Source organism: Gobius niger (genome assembly GCF_951799975.1).
Source record: "Gobius niger genome assembly, chromosome: 12".
Taxonomy (NCBI): domain Eukaryota; kingdom Metazoa; phylum Chordata; class Actinopteri; order Gobiiformes; family Gobiidae; genus Gobius; species Gobius niger.
The window spans coordinates 21,582,662-21,607,517 of record NC_136863.1 but is presented as its reverse complement, the minus strand read 5'-3'; the positions used below and the strand labels follow the sequence as shown (position 1 = coordinate 21,607,517).

Sequence of the window (24,856 nt, the reverse complement as noted above, 5' to 3'; positions counted from 1 at the left end):
ATACTTTAGATATCTTTGAAGCAGTAACTGTGACATCTTAAAATGTGCAGTATTAAATTAAAATTAAAGAACTGTCTTAAGCCCAATCTGTATCTGATGTAATACATGCGTAATATTAATATGTCTATGGTAATAAAGTCTCTTTCGGAAACACATGGAAAGTTCAAACAGTGACATCAGGGTTTCCCCCGCCTTGTTCTCCATCGGACCAATCGCAGAGCGCTCAGCCTGTCCGCTTCGCTCTCCGTGTGCAGTTGGCTTCTGACGGAGACACCGACACTATCCACCGGTATGGCCGCCGTTGAAATGGCCGCTGCCGCGACCGAAGAAGAATCCCCCGCTGATAGCGCTGCAGAGACGGACTCGCCCCCGGAGAAAACGGCCGAGGAGGACGCAGAGGCGACAGGCGCAGGCCCGGCCGCAGCTGCAGCCGCACCGGAAGCCGAAGAGGCAGCAGGATGCACGGCTGAAACGAAGAGCGAAGAAGCCAAAGCGGAGGCCGGTGGTGGAGAGGAGCAGCAGCCCACTACCGAGGGAGAGAAGGCCGCAAGCAAGCCAGGGACAGACGGCCAGGCACCTGAGACGACCCCCGCCGCTGCAGAGGGAGAAACGGTGGTGCACGCGAAATCAGAGCCACAGGAGAGTCTCGAAGAGGCCAACAATGAAACCTCCCACGAGATCACCGCAAAAGAAGCGAAAGAGGAGCCGGGAGAGGAGAACCGGTGTGCGGAGGAGATCACGGACTGCGAGAAGAGCAAAGCGGAGGACGGGGACAAACCCAGCAGCGCAGTCGGCGGCGGTGGTGGTGGGGGGGAGCTGGGTGACAAGAGGCGGCCGAGTGTGGAGATCTCATCCTCAGACGGAGAGCCCCTGAGCCGTATGGACTCCGAGGACAGGTGGGTCCACGTCAAATCACAAATCAATGGGAATGAAACTGTAAAGACGAACATCAAGGTCTGCCGCCAATAAGCTCACTTCCGCCGTGATGACCCATAGGTAACGGGGGTCCAGCACTTCAGGCACATTTTGTCCCACAATCCCACGAAACAATGATGAGGCAGCGGCCACTGAAACATGAGTCTACAACCCAGTGTCTGGCACTGTGCACTTTTTTAAATTGCTCACGACAAATAAAAGTAGCATCTTACTTTACAGCACAGTTATAGCATTGCAATAGGATGAAAATGGTACCTGAAAGTGTTTAATTACATGCATTATACATGGTAATTACATGGAAACAGGATACACATCTATTTCATAATTATCATAACCCTATAGATAAAGATTTTCTGGAAACATGATTGGTGTGCGTCCATCATAATACATTTCCTTTGTTACCCCACCTTACCAAGCTAATACAATCCGAATACAATGTCATAAAGTGCAACCAAGGGGTATTTCTGATGAGAATGATTACGGTATCTGATTATACTAAAAATAAGAACTAATATTGTACCATGACTATCTGGATTTACATTAGACACTAAGCAGACAGTTCAATGATTGGTTGCTATAAGAGTTTTGGAGAACTGCATGGGAACAGCATTGAATGTAACGTGACACGGATTTGGCCCATTGAGGGAAAGTGGTATGCATGAAAAATCAGCACAAGCCCAAAGTGCATGGACATTTCCAGGCTACTCAATGTAGCTGCTCATGTCTGCACCTGTCACTAACGTCCGTACAAAGACAGATCTGCTGTCAAGATAAAGTCATTGGCTTGTGCTCCTTGTCTAACTGTGATATTATGTCCCCCCCCCCCCTCGCAGTATTAGTAGTACACTGATGGAGATGGAGAGCACAGTGTCCAGCGGGCGCTCCACTCCGGCCATGATGAACGGCCAGGGCAGCGCTGGTTTGTCTGGGCCCAAGAACGTGGCGTACCCCTGCTGCTGGGACCTCTGTCCGCTGTCCTTCAACTCAAGTCCGGACCTTGCAGAGCACATCCGCGGCATTCACGTAGATGGGCAAAGAGGAGGGGTCAGTATGGAGAGATTGTTGAAGAAATGTTTAGGCACAGGAAACTATATATGTGAAAGAAAGTACTGGACTATAAGTCACTCCGAAGTATAAATCGCACCAGCCAAAAAATGCATAATGAAGAAGAAAATAACATATAAGTTGCTCTGGAGTATAAGTCGCACAAGCCTTGGTAACTACCTGGGCATGGAGGCGTAACTGCACTGTTGACAAGCCTCTCCCGGCATTATATTGTTTGAAACTCGTTCCTTTAGCTGTGGCCATCTAGCTTTTGGCCCGTGATTAGCTTGTTTTGTTTTCTTCATTGTAGTTAGTGTAACCTCCGCTTTTCGCCGGTCCCTCACAAGTCTCTCGCTCACTACAAATGTTCTTTCTGCAGCTCGATTACCGTTTTTTAAATCTTCAATGGTACAGAAGTTTAGAGCTCCCTCTAGCGGCTGTCTGTGTGAAAATAACAAACCTGTGAAATTATATGTTTTTATATAAAAGTCGCACCTGAGTATAAGTCGCACCCCAAGCCAAACTATGATAAAAAGTTTGACTTATACTAGACTTATACTTACTATACTTATACTCACTATACTTATACTATACTTGCCCTCCCTTTAGTGTATTCTTAGCAGAAGATGTGTGCAGATGTTTTATTTACTCGGAAATCACACCCATTATCAAAAGGTCATTAGTCATAAAATGTAAAGTAAGAAGTAGGAAATGTGTTTAAAGTAGAGCATAGCCTTAACTTGTTTCTTTGTGCTGTAGGTTTTTGTCTGTTTATGGAAAGGCTGTAAAGTGTATAACACGCCCTCCACCAGTCAGAGCTGGCTCCAGAGGCACATGCTGACCCACAGTGGAGATAAACCCTTCAAGGTAAATGCAACGCTAAATCACTGTCCATATGCGCTTCATGAATTATATATAAATGAGTGAATGCAAGGCAGTAATGGATATTGTGGTAATTTTTAATGGAAAAGCAAAAGTAGTGTGTACTTGTATATCACATTATGCACCCTTTCCATTTGTATTCACATTTATATATATATAAATTGTTGTTGTGCCAGAGTAAAGTGGCATGTCACTCTGTCAACATTTCACTAAGTGCTTTTTCAGTGTGTTGTAGGTGGCTGCAACGCTAGCTTTGCGTCCCAAGGAGGGTTAGCGCGACACGTCCCGAGCCACTTCAGCCAACAGAGCTCCTCCAAACTGTCCAGTCAGGCCAAACTCAAGGAGGAGTCGCCTTCAAAAGCAGGACTCAACAAGAGGAAGAAACTCAAGAACAAGCGCCGATGCTCCCTACGTAAGTGTATGATAACTCCTCATTCTCCGCATAATACTGTAAATCATATTGTAGAGGGAAAGAGGGTGATTTTTTTTATCCCCGCAGTGAGAATGAATCACTGAATGGGAGTGGAGTGATTGTGTCTTTGTCTCTCCAGCTCGTCCTCACGACTTCTTCGACGCTCAAACGATGGACGCCATTCGCCACAGAGCCATCTGCCTGAACCTGGCCACCCACATCGAGAGTGTGGGCAACGGCCACAGCGTAGTCTTCCACAGTACGGTGAGCACCACCTAAAAACCTCTCCCTACACAGGGTTAGAACTAAAGATGAGGCAAGAGCGGGGTTTATTTGGAATATGGTCTTTGAATTGGTTACCTTTTTGCTTTATGTAAAAACAGCCATTAAGGACTAGTCCGTATTCACCCTGTTGTTTGTTTTTATTGAGTCCAAAGGGGGCAGTGCAAGTCTACCATGGTTAAAATCCCAGTTCTGCTCTTGGTGTACTTGGAGTGAACCCTGTGAGTTGCCTGAGGGCTGCTGCTGCTGCTGCTGCTTCCTCTAAATGGAAAAGACAGTGCAATTGTTTTGTGTTGAATCTGAACCCTGTTTGAGAAATGACTGCATTCTGAACAAACAAACAAAAAGTTGAAATGCCTCTCCTGCTTAGCGTTGAGTAAAGGTCCTTTTGTTAAACACATCTAAAATTTCGTTTTAGAGGAAGCGACTTAAATGCTATTCTCCGCAGTTGCACTAGGGAGCACTCTTGGCTTTGTGTGAAGGCGCTCGGCAGAAACGCACTCCCACGTTATCCTCTTTCAGATGTGCTGACGCTTCACATAATTCACTCTTCGCTTTTCCATCAAGGACCAAAGCAATCGAAATGATCAGAAATGACATTATCAAAGACAGTTTCCCACAACACACGGAAAAGCAAGAACTAGTACAGACCTAATAGTTTATATCAATATTTCTTCCCATTACAAAGTATCACTCAGCTGCGTGATCTTCATGATGTCTGCGTCTCTCAGCACTTTTATTCCTGCTTCTCTTCTTCAATCTCAGCTACTGAAATTTCAAAAGTCAAACAAAGTGCAGATCAAGCTTGGGAAGAAGAAGAAGAAGAGGAGAGGTAACGCTGTCTGAGGAGCAGCATAACAAATTTTAAGACTGGGTGAAGAGCAGAGATAACCCAGGGTTAAGTGCAGGTCAGTGTGGCCAGAGGAAGGGGGCGGGTTTGACCATTGGGCATACATTTTGATTGTCCCATGTAGAGCCTCCTCTGCCTGGGAGAGAAAGAGCCTGGAAACACGGGGGTCCTGTGGAGGTTGGCCAGCAGCCCCTGCGGACACGACAGGCCCACTCAGTCATGTTTATCTCTGGATATTTTTGTTATTCCTCCGATCTGCGTCATCCCCCCCACCCCCCCATCCGACCCCGCGACACCAGACAGGCACCCGCTCTTAGCACGCCTGCCACTCCTTCTCCTTCTTTAGTCTCGCACTTTTCACTGTCTTGTTTTAGTGCCGGGCTAATATTCATTCTGCGCTCCCTTTTTTCCCTCTCCGCACTCCCTCCAGACTCCCACTGCGTAAATCAGGCATTAAGACCTGTCCCTTCGAGTAACAGTTCAACCCGCTCAGCTCACAAATAAGAGGTCAGCAGTAGGGTGTATACTGTCAGCAAGATCATATTACAATGGTTGTGTACAGTATAGGAAAATAGACAGCTTCGGGAAAAAAGGTGAGAAAATAGCGACAGAACTGAGACGAAAACAATGATGAAGATGTGACATAAAAGTGAGAAAACTTTTCCAAAAAAGTGACGAAAAATGACAAAAATGTGACAAAAAAGGGCAAAAAATGTGACAAAAAAATAGCAAAAAATGACAAAAAATGTGACCAATAAATGACAAAAAAAAGACAAAAAAATGATTTAAAAAAGACAAAAAAGTTACAAAATTAGTTGAATACCCCCCCCCCAAAAAAAAGATGGAAATGAGTTTTGTAGATCTTAGCTCTCAAATGAGGTGTTACACTGGCCTACAGGATTTGGGTAAAGCTGAACTGGAGAAAATGCTCTCGGTTCAGGCGGGAGTTAAGAGGTTAAGTGAATAAAAAATATCAACTTGGTTATTTTTTGCTAATAGAGAGGATATTGAACTTCATGCCAGTTTTTTGTTTTACGTGGAAAGACTAATTACATTTGAATAATATCATTTTTGTAAATTTTCTGCCCCTCGCTCCTCACAAATCACTTCCTACCGTTTAAACAAAAGCGCTCTCAGTTGTCCGACCTCTTCACCTGTTCTGCCGGGTCAGCTCTGCAGCAGGGTGTGTGGTGACCTCACGCACTGTGAGGTTAACTGCGAGCTTTTGTTATATATGATTTAATTAAGACGAGACTAAACGGCACAACTCCCAGTGACCCCAGCCTCACCGGCCGCAAACAAATGGAAAACCGAGGATGAACGCTCAAAGCCCTCTCCGGCATTGCATTGGAGTATTTAATAATTGTGTGTCTATTTATTGTCACTGAATTTATGGGCTCAAGCCACTTTCGTATATTCTTGGGAACCAGAATCATGTGAGGAATTTGTTTTTGCATAATCACATCCAAACAGAAATAGCCATTTTTATTGTCGCAATATGTAAATCTCAAGACTTTTGTAGGTGATTAATGTCCTGTGAAAACAAGAAAAATATGTTTCCATAATGGGCTTTTATATAAACAAACTGCTAAGGAGTTCAGACCTCACCAATATTATCAATGGTAGTGAGTCAGTCTTCTCTTATGCTTTTTTTTTTATGTGCAGCCCTAATTGTTTGCCATGTAGAATTACAAAGCACAGTAAAATTGATGTGCCAAAAATAAGAAACTCTGTTCTAAAAAAATCTATAATAGGTTTCTTGCTCATCTAAAATCTATCAAATATGATGTTAAAGCAAATGTTGCAGGAAATATGCATACACATGAAGTTTCACAAAAACAGACCTGCACTTTGCACTTGACATCAAAACAGGTTTCATTTTCAGTAGCTATCTGTTACTGTTTAATAATGTAAGGTAGTTTTCTCCCAGTGTAGGTTATAAAAGTCACAGAGTAGGACAGAGTGAGCCATTTGTCTGCGTTAATCTCCGAGGAGCCGCTCCCTGGTGCCCCCAAACCAGTTTCCGTCAATGCCAGAGCCGTCCCTCGAGTCATCCAAGTCATTTTAGTTATTCATGCGAAAGAAGTTCCTCATTTGTGAGCTCATTCGTCCTCCTAAAAATAGTCCCCCCCCAAAAAAAATCCAATTGACGCAAGAGATCCTATCTGGAGTTATTTCCGAGGGTCCTGCTTATTTTTCCAGCCATCCCTTCAAACCCACTGACAATATTTGTGCGAATTCCAGACCAGCTTTACAATAAACGGACACAGCGTGATGAATGGGTGTTAGGCACGGGCTGAGACGGGCTCTCCTCGAAATCCTCTTCTGCCCTGAGTTCCAGCTGTATCTGCGGATAGAAAAGAGACTTACAGTTTGTATCTTTTGGCTGAGGCAAACTTAATACCAAAATGTCTGAAAAGAAATCGGATTAAGTGGTGCATTTTACTTTGTTTTTAACCCATTGTGGCTGCGTTGCTTTGGACCTGAAATGTTACTTCAAGGGCTGTTATCGAAAGTTCTGATTTATTTACCACCTTTGAACTGTATCTCACACTTGAGTTGTGATGTCTGGAGTTCAGGTTTACCCCCAACTATACTTTTGCTCATCTTTTTTACATTTTGCTTGAATTGAACCTTTTTTCAATATAATATAAAGTGCATATGAAACATTAGACACAATTTTTGCTCAAACGTAGTTAACACAATTATACTTTATATATTAGATTTTGCTAAAGATTGTACCCAGCTTTCTTTAGTCAGGCCATTTTTTATGATATTTATAGTTTCACTTCCTTATCGGACACCGAAGGAAGTGACTTAGACGAAGGTGAATAATTTTAAACTGTTGCCGTGCCAACCATGTTAAGTCAATGGGAAATGAGTCAAACTGCTATGAAACTTTACCTCTATATACGCCACTTCCTGCCCAACATTTCTTCCTTAAAATTGCTGCTTCACTGAAATAAAATTAACTTGCAACTGATATTATCCATCATTTAAACTCATTTAAAGCACTGAGTTTGTGTGTGTAAATGATTTATATAGTGTGTATATAATATAGGTAAGTTTTTTAAGATAAAATTGAAAATGTTAATTTTGTGTAGAAAGGCCCAACCAGGGACTGGAGTTGAAAATTAGCACTAGCTATACACTCTTTTTGCATCACATCAGTAACAAGCTTGTTTTGTACTATGTTGACTTGCAATGTCCCTGTCAAATAAATAAATAAATAAAAAATAAATAAATTTAAAGCCACAATGGCATTTCACCCAATGAATATCACAAAATACAAACAATTATTTATTTATAGGTGGTTTATTATAAATCCCTGAAAAACACAAGTGTCTGCACCATGAGTGGGCTCGCCGCACCTTTGACCGGACCCGTAACTTTGCTGGGAGCAGGACATCAGCAACTCGTCTCCATGGAGATGTTGCTGCTTTGCGTCGTCTATTCAATTCCGGAAGTTTGCGTGGGCGCCGCCATGAATTGTGCCCGCCCCTTTTCTCCTGTCAGTTAACATAGGACTGGAGAAGACCAGATAAAATCAGTTTGGAATCCCAACATTCTCAACTTTTTGAATATAGTTTCCTTTCATAAAGTTTTTTTTTTGAGTGTCCCACCTTAAAGCAATACTAAGTAACATGTTTACCTTAATAAATCCTTCTCGTCGTCCCCCGGGGGGTAATACAAGTGTTGATGGGATGATTGGGGGGTCTTTCATCTCCCCCGGTGTCTCTGGCCAGAAAACCACAATTTCAACTTTCCATGCTCCAACCCGGAGGCCTCAATACACACTAATGGAATCACGAAGAAGCTAACAGGCTAACGGGCAAAGCTAACCGCGGACTAGCGCCATTTAAACAGTATTTACAGCCAAGTTTGAGTGACAAAAACATCTCTATTGTGTAATTGGATGTACAATATCCCTCTCTCCCTTTGTCTTTTCTCTCAGCGTTGTATTTACTCTCACGGACGATTAAAACGTAACATGCTACATCTAGGGGCATGAGTTACTTAGTACTGCTTTAACCCAGGTTAAATGAGGACGATTGCACTTGTCAGTGTTTTTCTTCTCCATAGCATCATTTGACACATACTCACGGACTTCAATGTTTCAGATTCCGAGCCCTGATCCCTCTCCATACATAACCCTAATTTCCAAGGGCAACCTCCATACTTGGCTGGGAGTTTACAGTAGTAGCAGAAGGCTGTGTGAGACAGATCTGTGCTGGAAATAGTCTTGTATGCATTATTAAAAGTCCTGCTCGCAGCTTATTAGTGTAATGATCAGGCCGAGGATTGCTTAGTGAAATGTTTGAAGCTGGAGACTCATTATTCATCAGAGGGAGGCCAGGGCTGGGGCAGGGCTTTGAAGACCAGAGAGTGAGTGTCGCGATAGCAGCCAAAATCTCCCAACATAAGTGCACCTCTGCCGCTTTGAACCTGCTGAATTAAAACAGGAGTGTAATATAAATGATAAATGTTACGTCCGTCTAATTTGTCGGTAGAAAATATTCATGCGCGGGTTGATTCTATTTGTGAAATTCCGCGCAGGTGCTGGCCAAGAGGAAAGAGGGGACCGGCAAAGTGAAGGTGCTGCTCCATTGGACGCCAGAGGACATGTGAGTACACTCTAGTCTCGTTTGATTTTTCTGAAAGCACAATTTGGAGATTTGGTTAGATAATAAAGATAAAGATACCTATAAAGATAAAGATTTTAATGTATTATTTCTTAAACATGATCTATGCGTCCACAGATATAAGGACAATGATTTACTATTATATTAAATATCGTTTTTTCATCACAAATATGACAGCTTTTATTTTGTTACGTTACGTTTGGGTTTTAAAGCTCCACAGAAAGCAGAAAAGCAAATCCTCTGGTTCGTCCGTAATCCAGCTATTTTAGCGCTAGTACAGCCTCCATTTGTTAAAACTCTTTCAAATGAGGTTTGGCATCTCTATGTATCATGTAGTTAAAGGCAACCCAAGTGAAATTTCTCCCCCTGGAGACGAGCAATAAATGAATCCGAATCTGAACCCAAGTTTAATTGTGATAGCAGTGCCTTTTATGCCACTTTTTGCACATTCTACAAAAAAAAGCAATGAAAAAAGTGACAAAATTGCGCCGAATACGCGAGAAAAAGCAACCAAAACAAAAACGCTGAAATGCATCGAAAGAGCCACAAAAAAAATGACGAAAACACGACAAAAAAGCAATGACAACGCGACAAAAACTCAACAAAAAGGTGAAAAATGATTAGCACCTACCTTTTTTAAATCATTCTTCCCCCCCCAAAAAAACTGACGTAAAAAGGGGAATTTGATTGTTTGATTCAATATATAATAATGATAAAGATATTCTTAAGTCTGGAACACCCTGCATGTAAGGTACAATGTATACCTTGCCCCCCACCCCCCCAAAGTCTCTGAAGTAATGCACATAATCAAAGCTTCCATCTCACTAATATTTAAACACACAGGCCGGGTTTCCTTTGCGAGCAGCGGGACACGAGCATCAACAATGTATGGAGCGCTTTGTGCCTCGACTCTACCAGTCTCTTTCCGTCCAGCTGCAAACGCGACGGCGCTGTCTTTGACGTCAGAGCCGCTCCGCTATGAATTTTTCCATCCTTCCCTCACGGATTATTTTAATATTTATTATGTTGTGTAGCTTTGCATGTCCTCAGGTCTCTTTGTACTCACGCAAGCTCTCTACACAAAGCCCTTGTACTTTGCCAAAATTCACTGTAAGTCATTGTGCAATATTAGCAACAACTCAACCGCAGAGACTAAACATCTGGGATAAACTGCGCCTAATATCACGTGGTTACTGAGCTGTCCAACCACGAACTTCATCAGCCCCCAGTGTCGTTCATGCAAAAGCTGAACAACTTGAAGCCCTCATCGTCTCAAACATCTCATCAGAAACTGCGCTCGCAAACCCACATTTAAGATTGTGTGAAAGCGTCTTGATTTTCCCGGCTGCGCTTCTCGTAGAAACAATAAACACTTTGGGCGCATCTGAATGAACTCTGCTTGCTTTTCCCACTGGGACGTGAGATGCAGCATGTCAAACATATTTCCTGCATTGAGGAGGAATCATTTATTTTCCCGCTGGCCCATATATGAGCACAATCTCATGTAAAGTGCATACAGGGAATTGAAATTGTGTTCTCAAACCCTAAGTCAGAAATCAAACAAAGCAATATCAATAATGTATTTAAATAACAATTGGGAGCAGCTTAACTTTCCCTAATTATATTCAAGTAAGTTTTATGACATGACCGTTTTAGGAGACATGCCTAAAAGAGACGCGGTTTAGAGACTGGGAACAGGGGCAGCGCGGGGCAAAATAATGGTTTGGTTGTAACGCTGAGGCTGATAGTAGCTGACAGAGGAGAGGGAAGATGCTGTGCCGCTGAAGGCTTGTGTTCTCTCATCCTCGTAATGCTTCCTGCTCTCCACTCCTCTCTGATCTGCCTCCCCGCTCACAAACCGGCGGCGTGGGAGAGCGCAACCGCAAGGGAGAATAATGAGAGCGAGAGAGAGAGAGAGAGAGAGAGAGTTTGTGATCGGGAAAAGGTCTCCCCCGCATCATCTCTATGTCCAAACACAGACACAATAGATGGACTTAGATACACAGGCTAATGATGCACCGAGGCTAAACGGATGTGGGAAAAGAATGAGCGGGGAGATGGGGAGGAGGAAGTATGCGGAGAGGAGGGAAACTTTACCAGTGACATTTGAATATGGTGGAAATGGAGGTTAATGAAAAAATGGCAGACTAAAAATACAATACAATTTTTGTTGAATTGGTTTCCTTATATTCTTTTCCCCAGGTTATTTGTTTCTTTGCGCATAGTTCACTCTTTAAAAAAAACAACAGCTGGATAGTGACTGTCACGGTCCGACACACCTCATAGTAGGGGTGGGAACCTCTGGGTACCTCAGGATTCGATACGCGATACATGGCTTATGACAACGATTATCTCACGACATGCCAACTGCCGATACTGCGATAATCGATATATTGCACAGAAATAACATACGATACATCACGAGGAATACAAAACATGCTACTTTGAGCCTTTATTTTAACGTACTACATATTTCCATGTGCTTTGTACCACTTTTGTCTGTGTCTATAAATGATCCCTGACTTACACACTGAAAATGGGTCTATAGATCTGTCAGTGACTTCATTTACATTTCAATAAACAAGGAACCACAGTCCTATTTATAAAGGAATAAATTGACCCCAAATTAATTTTATTTATAAATATGAAAACTCATTAAAAATGATTTACTTGTGTGACAGTGTTGGGTCCAAGTGCTTAAAACTATAGTGCTGCCCCCTGCTGTCCTGACTGAATTCTTGATCATTGTTGGCCTCTATTGACTGTGAAAAAAAAAGTGCTGCCTCATTAGTATGCATGAAGTTTCTCATTAATATGCGTGATGTCACAAAAAGTCAATATCAGAACAAAAAGTATCATATCGTCCTGCAAAATATCGCAATATATCGGAAAATTGATATATTGACACACTCCTGCCTGCATAATAAATCAATGCTACCGCTCTGATATTGAAACCCAAAGACGATTATTTTTCCGTACCATAAAAGGGTACATCTGTTTGCTCTATAGGCCGGACAAAGTCTCTCCTCTCTGTAAATGTTGAGGAAGACAATGAAGCTACTGCTGCTTTTGATCCAATGGCAATAAAGCAATCCCCCTGTGTGTCAAACAGACTTGTCCAGGTAATTCGGCTGTGTAAACTGACATTAATATCCACGAGTGCGTGTCTTTTATCACACGAATATATCCACAGCAGCTTCTGTTGAAATATGACGCTCTTTATAGCGCGCAGACAATGTTTTGCTTTTGCTCCAGAACAAATTGCAAGTAAATTTTCATATTGCGGCACTGTACCGACACAAAAAACATCCATCTACCGGGGCGCTTCTAAACTGGGACTCTCTTATCACGTTTGCAACTTTATGGATGCGGCTGCTTTTTTTTTTTCTTTTTGGAAACTCCACTCCTCTTCCTAATTGTAAGAAAAGGGAACATTGGATTTTGAATTCCACACTGAGCTGCATAATGCTTCGGCAATCTAATCTAGACTTTTCTTAAATGATAAACTTAGTCACCGGCGGAAGGGTTTAGGCCCGGAGCCAGTGATCCATCACGCTGTCGACTGGGTTTGTCTCTGGCAGACACCTACGGTAGCTCTCCTCAAAGACCTCAATCACAATATACATTTCAGTCTCATAAAGAAACATGCCTCCTGGAAACTCGGCTAAAGCCATTTGTCTTTATTTGGCTTGCCGTGACTAAACACTGTCCCTGTGGGCTGTAACAGGATATAAATATTGCCAAGTGCTTTCAATGACAATAGGTGACAGTCCCCAGTCCCCTGTCTGGTCTTTCCTCTGTCCTCCCCATAAGTCAAATTCTTTGCTCTTTCGCTTTATTGACAAGTCTCCGGTAAAGCTGAGCAATGAGGGAAAATGGTAAGACTTAATAATGTTAAATCAGGAACAACGATGAGGCTAGAATTGAACGAGATGAGAAAAATCAGAACTAAAGTCACATAAACAAACTTGATTGATCGGCGTGAAACCAATAACGCTATTTGTGACGTGGGTTTCCAAATAAATGGATGGGATTTCAAATGTCCAAAGATAAACGACAACAGCGCCATGGAGACGAGCTGGTGATGTCCCGCTCCCTCCCTGTAAAAGTTATTTGTTTTATAAGAGCTTGAAATTGTGCTAAATGTGTCGATAAGCCAGTGTAGATTATATCATGTAACTAACTATAAAAGCATTTGGACACTACATTGTGTTAGATGTATTTACCAGCAGTGCCTAGCAGTTGTTTTGTGTCTCCCCCCCCATTAAGTCCCACCCTGAACAAAAACATGAGGAAAAATAAAACAATGAAAAAGTGTCAAAAGAGCAAACATGACAAAAATGTGAGTAAAATGTGAGAAAACTGTGACGAAAACGCACAAAATTTAGGATCAATTTTGTAGGTCTCTGTAGGCAAACTTTTAGATTTGGGTAAAGCCAAACTGGAGAAAATGCGCGCGATCCAGGTGGGGGCTCAGAGATTAAATTTAGTGGATTTTCCTCGCTGCTTCATCATTCACTATTTGCCACATAATTCATCATTAGTACAGGCATTTTTTTACGATACTGCAGTGGAGCTTGTGGCCTTTCGAGGCACTAAATCTGAAAAGTTACGCGGTGTTGCTTTAAGCTCTTTCTTTTTTTTTTTATCCTTGCTCGATACACGCGTGTGATCCTCAAGCAGATGGAAGACCTGAGTGATTTTGCCATCACTTGATCGCGGATCACGATATTTTGGCGATATAATGTGCAGCCCTTGGTCTCCAGCTCTGGAGGGCACCGGGGCATGTGAGCCGCACGCACATGCCCTTTCAGGAGTGTTTACGGTGGTGCTGACACTGAGCAGGGCCCCTGTCATCTGCACAAGGACACTAACTCAGCTGAGCCCAAACTCCAGTGCGTCTCCGAAACAGTCTGCTTCTCGTCTCACTCCTGGCTCCTCTCATCATCCTTTCTCCATGAAAAGGCACGCTATTAGTTCAACTTAAAGGTTAACTTTCAAGTTTTGACTTTTCATAATTTCCCCTCTACTACTAGGACTACCTGTACACATTCCATGATGTATAGGTGGATTTCAGTGTGAGAATGTTTAAATCAGGAATGGGCTGGCTTAGCATCTTGACAATCATTGGCAGAATGCATATAACATTTATTAACAGGAGCCCACTGATATAATATTAAACTAAAACAAGCATCACATGCACAAGAACATGTTTATAGACATCTTAACTACTGGGTTTTATAAATAATCTGCATGCACAAGGGTCCAACATAAGCAACATTCTCAGATACTAAAACAAGCCGTAACAACAACTGTTTGGGCCGACTCCTGCAAAATGCAAAGTACTTTTTTAATGCACACCAACTTCTTGTCCTTCTGTTGTTTCTTGTTTATCAGTGCCCGCTCTGTTTTGCTGAATAGGCTGCTGCATCTACTGTATAGTGCTACCTGAATGCCATCCTCTCATTGAGCTGACGGGGCACATGAGTGATTGGCTTGTGTGTGTGACTGCAGTATGTGTATGGGGTGTGCATCTCTGGGGGCTCCTTCTCTGACGCACGTGGTGACGCTGGGACTGCTGGCAGAGCAGATGGGGGGGGGGAGGCAGAGAGAAAGAGAGGGTCTGCGTCGGGTTTATGCACACCACTCTCTTCAAAGTGCAGTACAGTATAGTAGTGCCAGGGCCATTCCCTTTCTGTCGTGTTTACATTAGACATTAGACATTAGTATTTCCAGATGCGAGTCCTTTTCAAATCGAGTAGCTAAACTAGACACTAATATGCAAAGCTCTTAAAATGATCTTTCATGAATATTTAGGAATGGTCTTGATCATTGGCAAAAGCAGTACCGATATGTCTAGTAATACACAACTTCAGCAACTACAAGGCATTCTGTTCAAAGTTGCAGTATCAAACCAAATCTAAACAATTAGGATTGTTGGCTAGTTTTGGAGTTTAACATTAAAATTGGGAACATAATAGTGTTATTTGGCAATGTTAGTAGTAAATAATGAACAATACAGCGCTGTTTATCACTGACAAACCATCAAATAAATCAAACGGTAGATCCAGCCTAATGATTTAGTTTACAAATACAAATCAAATAACCTGTACTCTGGGCTCAGTATCCTCCTGTGCTCCCTTGCACTTCCTGACCGCACACCTTTTCCCCCCTTCTGTCTCTCTGCAGATTACCTGATGTTTGGGTGAACGAGGCTGAGCGAACGCAGCTGAAGACTAAAGTGGTGCACTTATCCCAGTTACCGCAGGACACTGCCATGCTGCTAGACCCCAACATTTATCGGTAAGTGTCCGTAATGACTGCTCTGCCTTTATGGGCCGGCCAAACACGTGTTAACCAGTTGTTCTAGTTGTTACACAAAAAGTGCTCTTCAAATTACAAGTTGCAAGGATCAAAATGAGCAGTTTTGTGTTTCAGCCTTTAGGGGGCACCAATTCCTGATTTTACTGTTACTCTGAACATTAGAAATCCCACTCATAAAGAAGCCAATTGAACTTCAAAGCAGAAGAGTTCCCCCTGCTATTTTTTGCTCTCAGTCATACAGGAGTTTCCCATTGTCAAAGAATGTATGACAGTCATCTTCTGTACTGAGTGTTTTTTGTATTAAGGGCGTTTTGCTTCTCAGTAAAAGCTGATGAACCTTATTGTTAACCTTTTTGTGATCTCAAGTTTGAAGTATGATGTGCCTAAACATAATAAACTGTTCTTTTGCAGAGCTCTTCCACAAAAGCGGCTGAAGCGAAGGTAAGTTGAGAAGTTTTATAGTACTTGGAAAGCAGCAACTATTTGAATGAGAAAACTATGGCGACACCTCACAACCATTGCCCTCTATTGTCTCACACAGTATCTATTGTAACTATTTCCCCAAATCACCAACTTATAACTTGTATTGACCGCCCCCAAAAAACAGGAAAATAAATCTAGTCTACATATGTGCACCATTCGCTCCGGTGCTGCTCTGGTAGCCATTACACACATGTAATGTTTTTGTGAGCTTTACGATCACGTAGTGCATCTGCCGTTCAGGAACCATTCACTTAGAGGTTGAGTGTTTGATTGTTCGCAGTTAGTATGTGAGGCCTGTTCATGGAGAAATAATGTGTGATGTAGCTCGTGTGTTAGTCGCAGCTGAGGTCATATTTGGGAGAAGCGGAGGTTGACTTTAGCAGCAGTGACCTTGTGTACACAGGTTAATCTGTGTGAAACTTTTGTTTTCATTCACTTTATTGGTCATTACTTTACTTGTATAGTTTTTAAGTTACTTTTGTCTAAACTTCTCAAGTGTCTAAAAACTTGTCTGATAGCTGTTATTCGACTCTTAACCATGGGTTGTCATGGTAACTGATCTTCAAGGCATGTAGATGAAAGCTATATCTGCATTTTAACCCTAAAGTGTGATGAATTCTTATTTTATTGGCATACAGGGAGTTATCAGAACGTACATTAATATCTGTAAAAATGTATTCTTTATATAAAAAAACATAGCAACCAGGCTTTTACTCCTCATGTGCATCACCTGTCTTTGGTGCACTGCCTCTGAACAGGAACACACACTTAAAGTAGAACAAAGTAACTTGTTTACCCGAATAAATCCTTTTCGTAGTCGCTCTGGAGGTAGTACAAGTGTTAATGGGATGTTTAGGGGGTCTTTCCAGAGACAGGTTTTGTGGCCAGAAAACCACCCTTACAACATTCCCTGCTCCGACCCGGAGGCGCAATACACACTAAGGGAATTACAAAGAAGAAGCTACCAGGCTAACGGGCAAAGCTAACTGCAGGATCGCGCCGCTTTAACAGAATTTACAGCCAAACGTGAGTGACAAAAAATACTTACATGAGTTATGCCCCTAAAGGCCATAAGCGCCACTGCAGGTGTTGTAGCATGTTGTGTTTTTTATTTACTCTTTAATTGTCCGTGAGAGTTAATACTACACTGACAGAAAAGACAAAAAGAGAGCGGGATAGTGTACATCTAATTACACAATGGAGATATTGTAAATAATGTTTCAGTGGCACTAGCCTGCAGATGGCTTTGCCTGTTAGTCTGTAAGCTTCTTCATGATTCCTTTAGTGTGTATTGCGCCTCCGACCCGGTGCAGGGAAAGTTGCAAGGGTGTTTTTTTTCTGGACAGAGACACCAGGGGGAGATGAAAGAGCCCCCAATCATCCTATTAACACTTGTTTACCGTAATAAATTGTTTTCATAGTCCCTCTGGAGGTAATACAAGTTGCTTAGTTCTGCTTTAAGTTCTGAAATTTCTTACTGAAATAGCCATTGCAACTTAGCTCTTGCTGAAATTCCTAGACTTGCTAATCTTCAGCTAACATATTTTCTTGGAGGACAAAATACTTCTTCTTATGTTGAAATAGTTCTTCCTATGATAAAATTGTCCACATAAAGGTAATTTGTTTTACCCGATGGGTTGTAGGTGAAGATTTCTCAAAAGGAAGCTCATTTATTAAGCTTTTAGGGTGTATTTGTATTGCAGTGATGTGGTGAAGTCCTCACTCTGTCTCTCTTGTCTCTCTCGTCTCTCGCGCTCAGCCTGTGAGGAGTCAACACGGACTCGTACTTTGAAGGGGGGAAATCCACGTTCGTGTATCTGTCCGAACGGGGGCACGCTTCGTCTTGTCTTCTGCCAAACGCAGAAGTGGCGATGAAAAATGACGGATCTTGGCCGCGAAGCCCTTTTTTTCTTTTTTTTCTTTTTTTTGCGTCAGTCTCACATAACTGACAATGCCAAGCGCGCCGTGGAACGGACTCAACGAAAAAAACACAGATCACACTTTTATCAAGCACCTCGATGAAAATATTCTTTGGTGTAAAAGAACGGTTTTACATTTTACTGGGAACATGCATTTTATAACTGTTTTTGTAAAATTATTCATGCAGATTTGTAACTTATTTTTATACCGTAATAATACTGATGTACTGTGGGATTTTTGTGACTGTTTTTTGTTGTTTTTTTTGGATAAGAAAAAAACCTTTGCTGTGATAATCTTTAGTTGTAATCATGGTGACGAAATCCTTTTACACAATCCTATTTATACTTCTTAAATGCAGTGTCTTTGATGACGGAAGGTAACAACAGTGACGTGTACAATGCAATACATAATCTGCAGCAGCAATAACTGACATCCTCTATTTCGTATTTTTTGGGCTTTTAATGACACAGACGTTTGCGCTGTATCGGACCTCAGATAACATCACCGTACGTGCAGCAAACAGCTTCACTTCTAACTTTTCACATTTCTAATCCCCCGCGTATTTTACAAACTCCATCTTAATACTCAACACGTATCTAGCATCTGAATCCATTTCCTTTCGGCACTTGATTAATTGTTAGTTGCACCTTATGCAGCTGCCCATGTTGTCTGCACATCCAGATTAAATGAGAGTAAAGATATAGGACTTTGTAGATGATTCTAAAGGAAGAATATTATTAGCGAAAGCTGCAGCTCGTTTTGAATGTAACCGAGGCAAGCTAAAAGAAATCACTGTCTCATTTCAAAGCTCTTTAAAAAAAAAAAACAGTGTTAACTCCTCCACTCCTTCTCTCCAATATATTTAAGCACTTCTTCAATTGTTCTTTGATGTGTTTCCTACTGTATGTGGTCGCTGTTGGAGGTGTTTTGTAATAAAATGGGTACAACGAAGGCCTGTCGAATTGTTTGTTCAAAACGGATATTCACGAGTTTTAGAGGCGTATCATTGAGTGAGACTTTTGCATGTATGGAGCAGAAGTGGCTTATAAATAGTGCTTTGGTAAATGTACTGTATATCTTAAGTGGAAGTTAAAAACTAAGCTGAAAGTCTGATTTATTTGTTACTTTTTTTTTTTAACAAGGCTTTGTAAACCAATGCATAAATGACCACTGGATTGAAGTAACCATAAGCATACAATAAAAGTATGCTTGAAAAAATGACTCAACATTTAACTGGGATTCTGGGAGGTTAGTACTCTCATCATCTTTGTGCCTATGGAGAGTCTCTGTGTCGGCGCAGCATTGGGAGCGTCCTGCTGGGATTGGTCCGAGCTGTGGCCCAGCTCCGCCAGCTTCTGTTGGGACTGAACAACCCAGTGGGGAAGAGCGCAGTTCAGGGAGAGGCCACTTTCAATAAGAGCTCCTACACATAAGGAATAGAGACAAGAACATGTGGCACATTAAAGCTGCACTTGGTGTTTTATCGTCTGCTGGCATCTGTTGCTATTGGCATAATTACTTGATTATTCCTACTATTTTAAAGAAGACCAGATTCAATGTTAAGTGCCTGTATTAGTGGCTGTCAGTGTGACGTTAAAACGCACAGTGCAGGAATACGCAATATTGAGAAAACCTAGATCCTCTCAGGGTGGCCTCCTCCAAGTGCTTTTTTTCGGTAAAGTTGCAATGCACAAACCTTGACTCAAGCTTGAATATAACTTTTGCACTACTGGAACTCACTATGAAGTGGAATTTGTTTCTTCTTCAGCACTCGGACCTCACCGCTTTGACACTTCACAGAAGGGCCCATTGAGTGAACGCAGCTGTGTGTAAGAGTACAGGCTGGACTCTGCTTTAGACGATAATGTCAAGAGGAGTAAATCAACAATTGTTGTTCTAATCATATAGAGCAAATTTGTGCGCTCAACGTATAATTTCCTAAGTTCATCAACAAAACACATTCTTGCAAGAACACCTACAAATAAATCCATTGTCCAAAAATGACATTTTACTGATCTCGATAACTCTCAGACAATGAGGGTGACTTGGAAACCACTCTGAGTAGAACATCCTTGTTCATATCAGACCTTTTCCTTGTCTGAATTTATTAAAAACAATAAATTACCAAAGTTGTAAAGTTAGTTTAGCAGGAAGTACACAGTGATAAGGTTTTACGAGCTTAGGTTTCACAGTGAATTACACTAGGAGAGTTAAATAGAAATCTATTGGGTAGCAGAGTGGTTGGCGCTCTTGCCTCACAGCAAGAAGGTGACAGGTTCACTCCCTGGACCATGTGGGCCTGAGGAGTTTGCAAGTTTCTCTTCAGTGTCTGGATTGGTTTCCTCTGTGTGCTCCGGTTTTGAAAACATGCACAATAGGTGAATCCTCCAGCCAGGTGATTCTACTCGCCTGGGTCTCCGGGTGCTGCACACAGAGCCCACTGCTCCTTGTTGGTTGCCCCGTTGCATCAAAGGATGCGTCACTACTTCTAATATATTTTGTTTTATGTTTTTACTTCAGTCCTGCATTTACCGTTTCTAAATGTGATTTATTTGCTGTCTAAACCAATCCACAAATGTATCTCTTCTTAGCTCCTCCAGTCCTTGTTAAAGTTATGAAGTAAAAGAATAAAAGAACGATAAACAATGTATAAAGAGCCTTTTTTTATTCCACTGATTTTTTAGCAGATCACAGTGCTCCAATAAACAAGAGAGGAAGTAATATCTGAAACCAACTCCAGAACCTCTTCACGTGACGCCCAATCATACTATTTAACTTCTAACCAATATGACACAACTTGAGCCTCAACACCGCCTCTTCTGCACATCCTCGCAGTTCCCAATTCCCCCGGCTTTCGGAAAATCCCTTACAAAACTATTATCGCAATCCATTTGAACACTTCACAATGACTTAATAGCATGGATCTTCTCAAAGAGCCAGTCAGTCGATCCGTTATTGTGGCTCAAGGCTGTGCCGTTTCGACTTTGCCAAACTGGACCATTTCCACCGTCTGCAACTTTGATACACTGAAGCAGCCATCTGAGTTTCCCATTGTGCTCGAATCTTTCCTTTGCTTTGGCTTCATGCATGGGCCGTCCTGCTGAAGAATAAAGGCATTACATCAGAAACAAAAGAGATGAGCTGCGCCCCTAAATCCAGGGCTATCCATCCAATAAGTGTCTTTGTCTGACGTCTGGGCCACATAATAACTATGAGATCTATTAGACATACTGCTCAACCATTTAGGCAGACTCTTTCTTTAATGAACTGCTATACGTGGTGTTTCAACCAGGACCATTCAACAATTGCAAATGTCATTTCTCTAAAGCTTGAAAGGTTACTCTTAAAATAGAATGATATTTTAGACGTTGACGTAAAATAATAATGTTAAAGCCCAAACTTGAAATCTAGGACAACGGAGCATCAGTGACTGAGCATTTACCCATGAACTACAGCAGTCACTTCACAGCCACAAGCCCCAAGTTCAAAGGTCTGAGTTCCTCTACAGTCTACAGTGACGTAAATGGCCCTTTTGTCTATAAATAAATGATTCCGTCACCCTGTTCAAGTCCCTTTGGCTTCTTTGTCTCTGTTTGGTGTAATCAGCCTGATTGACTTGAGCTTCACTGAATGCTCCTACTACAACATGGCCATTGTGAGCTCTGGCCCAGGGTTACGTAAGTTGTCATTACAGTTGACCTGGAAGCCTGAGCGCCTGCAGTAATGATTTGGTGCCAGCTTCTGTCCCTCTGCCCTTTCGATACTATTTTACTTTTGAGAGCTGCTCCACAGTGTCAAAACTGCCCTTCGGACATGTGCTTCAATCACAACATGCTCCCTGTCCAGCTCCCATCAGCCTGTGCAGCAAGATCCTTTAAATCAAGGGTTTCATCAACTGTGAGTGACATGAAAAGCATTGACTACTAACGCTGTTTATAGTGTTCTTCTTTAAAGCAACCTTCTGATATTTGTTTGTGCTAAATTGTAATTTCAGTAGAATAAGAGATAGACTAATGTTTCACTAACAACCTTTCTTCCATCCATCCATTTTCTTCCACTTTTCCGTTTCCGGATCGTGGAAATCACATTGCACCAGCCCCCCTACGGCTCCTCCTGCAGGTGGTGGGTCCACGGAAGGACGGCCTCACCCGGGCCTGTTGGTCTCTCATAAGGGGCTTATTAATTCTTCAAATTCATAAATACTTTCATAATAATATAGTAATGTAAGGCTCCTTTCATAATCACACTCTGAAATGGCCGTGAGTGGTCTGTGTTGGGTGTGTGCTGTGATGGCAGATGCAGAAATAAAAAATGTTTTTATGTTTTGAACTCAGGCCTGGGGGAGCACCAATTAGTGCAGCCACATTAGCTGTTCCCAGCTTTAGCCTCCTGTACCTCAGCTCCAATGTGCTACGGGCCGTTACATACTGTCCATGAGCGTCTCAGGAGAACGGCACCATAAGGGAATCGCATCATGTGATGTACACCTTTGACATGTGTTCTTTTTTATCATTCACATGTACATGAGTGCTAATTGGAAATGATCTTCTACATCTTTATATTTGGGGGACATGTACCAGGAGCATGTCTTCAGCCTCTTAAACACTGCTACATCTTTAGGAATCATTGTCTCTGTCCTCAGTCTGAAAACATATCTTGTGCCCAAGTGTTTTTTTTTCCTGAAAACCTAAAAGTATAAAGTAGGAAAATATGCTTGGAGGCTGACAATGTATAATTTATAAAGTGATTTATTACTGTGCTTGCTAAAAAGCGTAACATAACATTTTAAGACACTGACAAAAATGACTATTGCACAGCCTTGAGTCCTCATTGGAGATAGAAAATTCAATGTAAATATGAACATACTGGTAGCGATAATGCTTTTTTTTTTACACTTTGAGAGTCTTTAATCGTAGCTAGTTACTTTTTGCCAAGTCTGTCTGGCAAAACCACCGACCCTGTGACTGTCATTGTATACAGAAAGAGACTCACAGCAGTAAACTCTCTTTGAATATTCAATGGCTCATTTAGCTCATATTTTATCAAAGAGTACATCCGTCTCCTCTTCTTTATCAGAGCTGAGCCGCTTTGCGCTATGATTAAAACCATTCATCACTGAAATGTGATTGGTGCGGCTGCACTGATCTGTCTGAATATCTGCTGGCTCTATGTGTGGTCCCAGCTTTCCATCCACTCATTGTTTTTATTATCATACTGTATCGAGCTTTGGGCTCCGAGGGCAATAACTCGATCTCTCTATTTCCTCCTCACGTCAGGAGTAAGAGTCTATGGGGTCTCCCGCTGTGGAGGTGGTACGCTGCCAACAGGAACTACTCTTTGATTAACTGTGAATTTCGCTTAAACGGATGGGCGTCATGTGGACAATAACGAAAGTTTATTAGAAGTATACCATTTAACAAGGGTTTCCAGAAAGGCTAATATTCTGTTATGCTTATTTGGTCGTATATGCCATTATTTTTTATGAATATGCATAGACACATAAAAACGTCACACTGTCCCATCATCAATGCAAGACCTTGGTGGAAAAATGAACACAACACGGAATTTCTTTTGACATTGCAGAAGCTTAGTGAAACACTGCCACAGGGAATGCATTCTGTAATCAAAGCTAAAGCCGGTCCACCCAAATATTAGAGTGTGTGACCTTTGTTGTGGCGACTTTTTTATTCCGGCTGTGTATGTTTTTCTGCCTCAAACTGTTAATGCGACTGCCCAGACGGTCCCTTTCACCAGAGCATGTACAGTATAAAGTATGGGTACTTAGGATGATTAACTTTGGGGGAACAAATCTTGCACGGACCCAGCTGCTGTAGAAGCTATACTTTTGTGTAGTCTGTTGAAACACTTAAGAGCGAGTGTGGTTAGTTTCACCTTTGCGTGTCTAGGAATTGTCAAAATGTATTAGGGGCTTTTATTTTAATGAGTTTCAGCTGCATATTTTGAGCTCAAGGTGACACGGTTCTCTGTGCAGTGTTTCTATGCGAATCGCTATTAACACTTGGCCAGTTACATTCTACTGTGAACTGTCAAATTGGTCGGTCCAATGTAACAAAAAGACTCTTATGTTAAACCTCAAACTTTGTCTTACTCATTGTCTTAGTGTCAGAGTCTGTATAAACAGCCTTGAAGTAGTGTGTGTAGTGGTGACTGTAGCCCGTCTCCTTCCACAGAACAAATGTGTAAGTCACGCCACCTCTGGCTCTGCGCTCCTTCTTTCATCTCAGCTCCAGCCCAACTCCGTCAATGGGCTCCACTCACCGGCTGCATGTCCTGATATGGAAGAAGCCCTCACCCAAAAACAGCAGAAGAGCGCTTGCATGCACGGCTTTTTCTTTTTAACAGCCTTTTATTTTTTCAAGCTTAAACTGCAACATTTGATATGGAGCGCAGAAGAACACACCGTCAGGGCTTACTTCTCTTTATCTTGGTACATATCCGCCTTGTTGAAGCCAAACACAAAGCCTTTAATGGTTTGTGTCGATGTTAGATGCTTCTCTTCCTTTTGTAAATCTGTTATCCAGGCGCGTGTGTCATGTTAGCGGTTGTTATTGGCCCCTCGTGCGTCTGAAATCACAGCCAGGGAAACAATGCTGCTTCTGTTGCGTTGACAGAAACACGCGGCCTCAGTAAAACACCTGAAGAAGATGAACGCCGAGGCCAGTGTCAATCATCAACACAAAGCAGTGGATCACTTTGAAGGCTGTAGTCACATGTAAATGAGTAAGACCCATGTGGAAGCCCCATGATTCCAACTTTGAGACTATACTTAATATGAATGTGAATGCTTTTCTCTTGAGAAAAAATTAAGTGATGACACACATGGAGCTTATATATTAAGGTTAGTGTACTAATTTACTGATAGTCACCCTTTTTATTTAAACATACAGTATATAGTGTGACTCAGAGCTGTGAAATATAATAATCATCAAACATGTTCTAAAAAATAATCCATTATTTTATGCTACTTGCTTTTTGTTGGTAATAAGAACTAGAATGAATGAAACAGGAGAGACATGACTAAAAACATTGAAATACAATCTAAACAATGCCTAACATAAA

The 24,856-nt window shown here is 41.9% G+C and overlaps 1 protein-coding gene across 3 annotated transcripts; it reads left to right on the top strand.

The window, feature by feature from the left end:
* Window positions 1-195: 195 nt before the first annotated feature.
* Window positions 196-18,762, top strand: aebp2 (AE binding protein 2; the record flags this gene model as incomplete). 3 transcript variants are annotated; one of them, XM_079567206.1, is made up of 9 exons in its annotated part: window positions 196-896; window positions 1,770-1,980; window positions 2,740-2,847; window positions 3,088-3,280; window positions 3,414-3,538; window positions 8,964-9,031; window positions 15,239-15,352; window positions 15,785-15,814; window positions 17,616-18,762. In XM_079567206.1, the coding sequence occupies exons 1-9, from the start codon at window positions 292-294 to the stop codon at window positions 17,620-17,622; spliced, it is 1,461 nt and encodes a 486-aa protein (XP_079423332.1). In that variant the 5' UTR covers window positions 196-291. The 3 variants fall into 3 exon arrangements, with proteins under 3 accessions (XP_079423332.1, XP_079423334.1, XP_079423333.1); XM_079567207.1 differs by having other exon boundaries at window positions 202-896; window positions 3,088-3,274; window positions 17,616-18,759; XM_079567208.1 differs by lacking the exons at window positions 15,785-15,814; window positions 17,616-18,762 and having other exon boundaries at window positions 199-896; window positions 3,088-3,274; window positions 15,239-15,356.
* Between the last annotated feature and the right edge of the window lie 6,094 nt (window positions 18,763-24,856).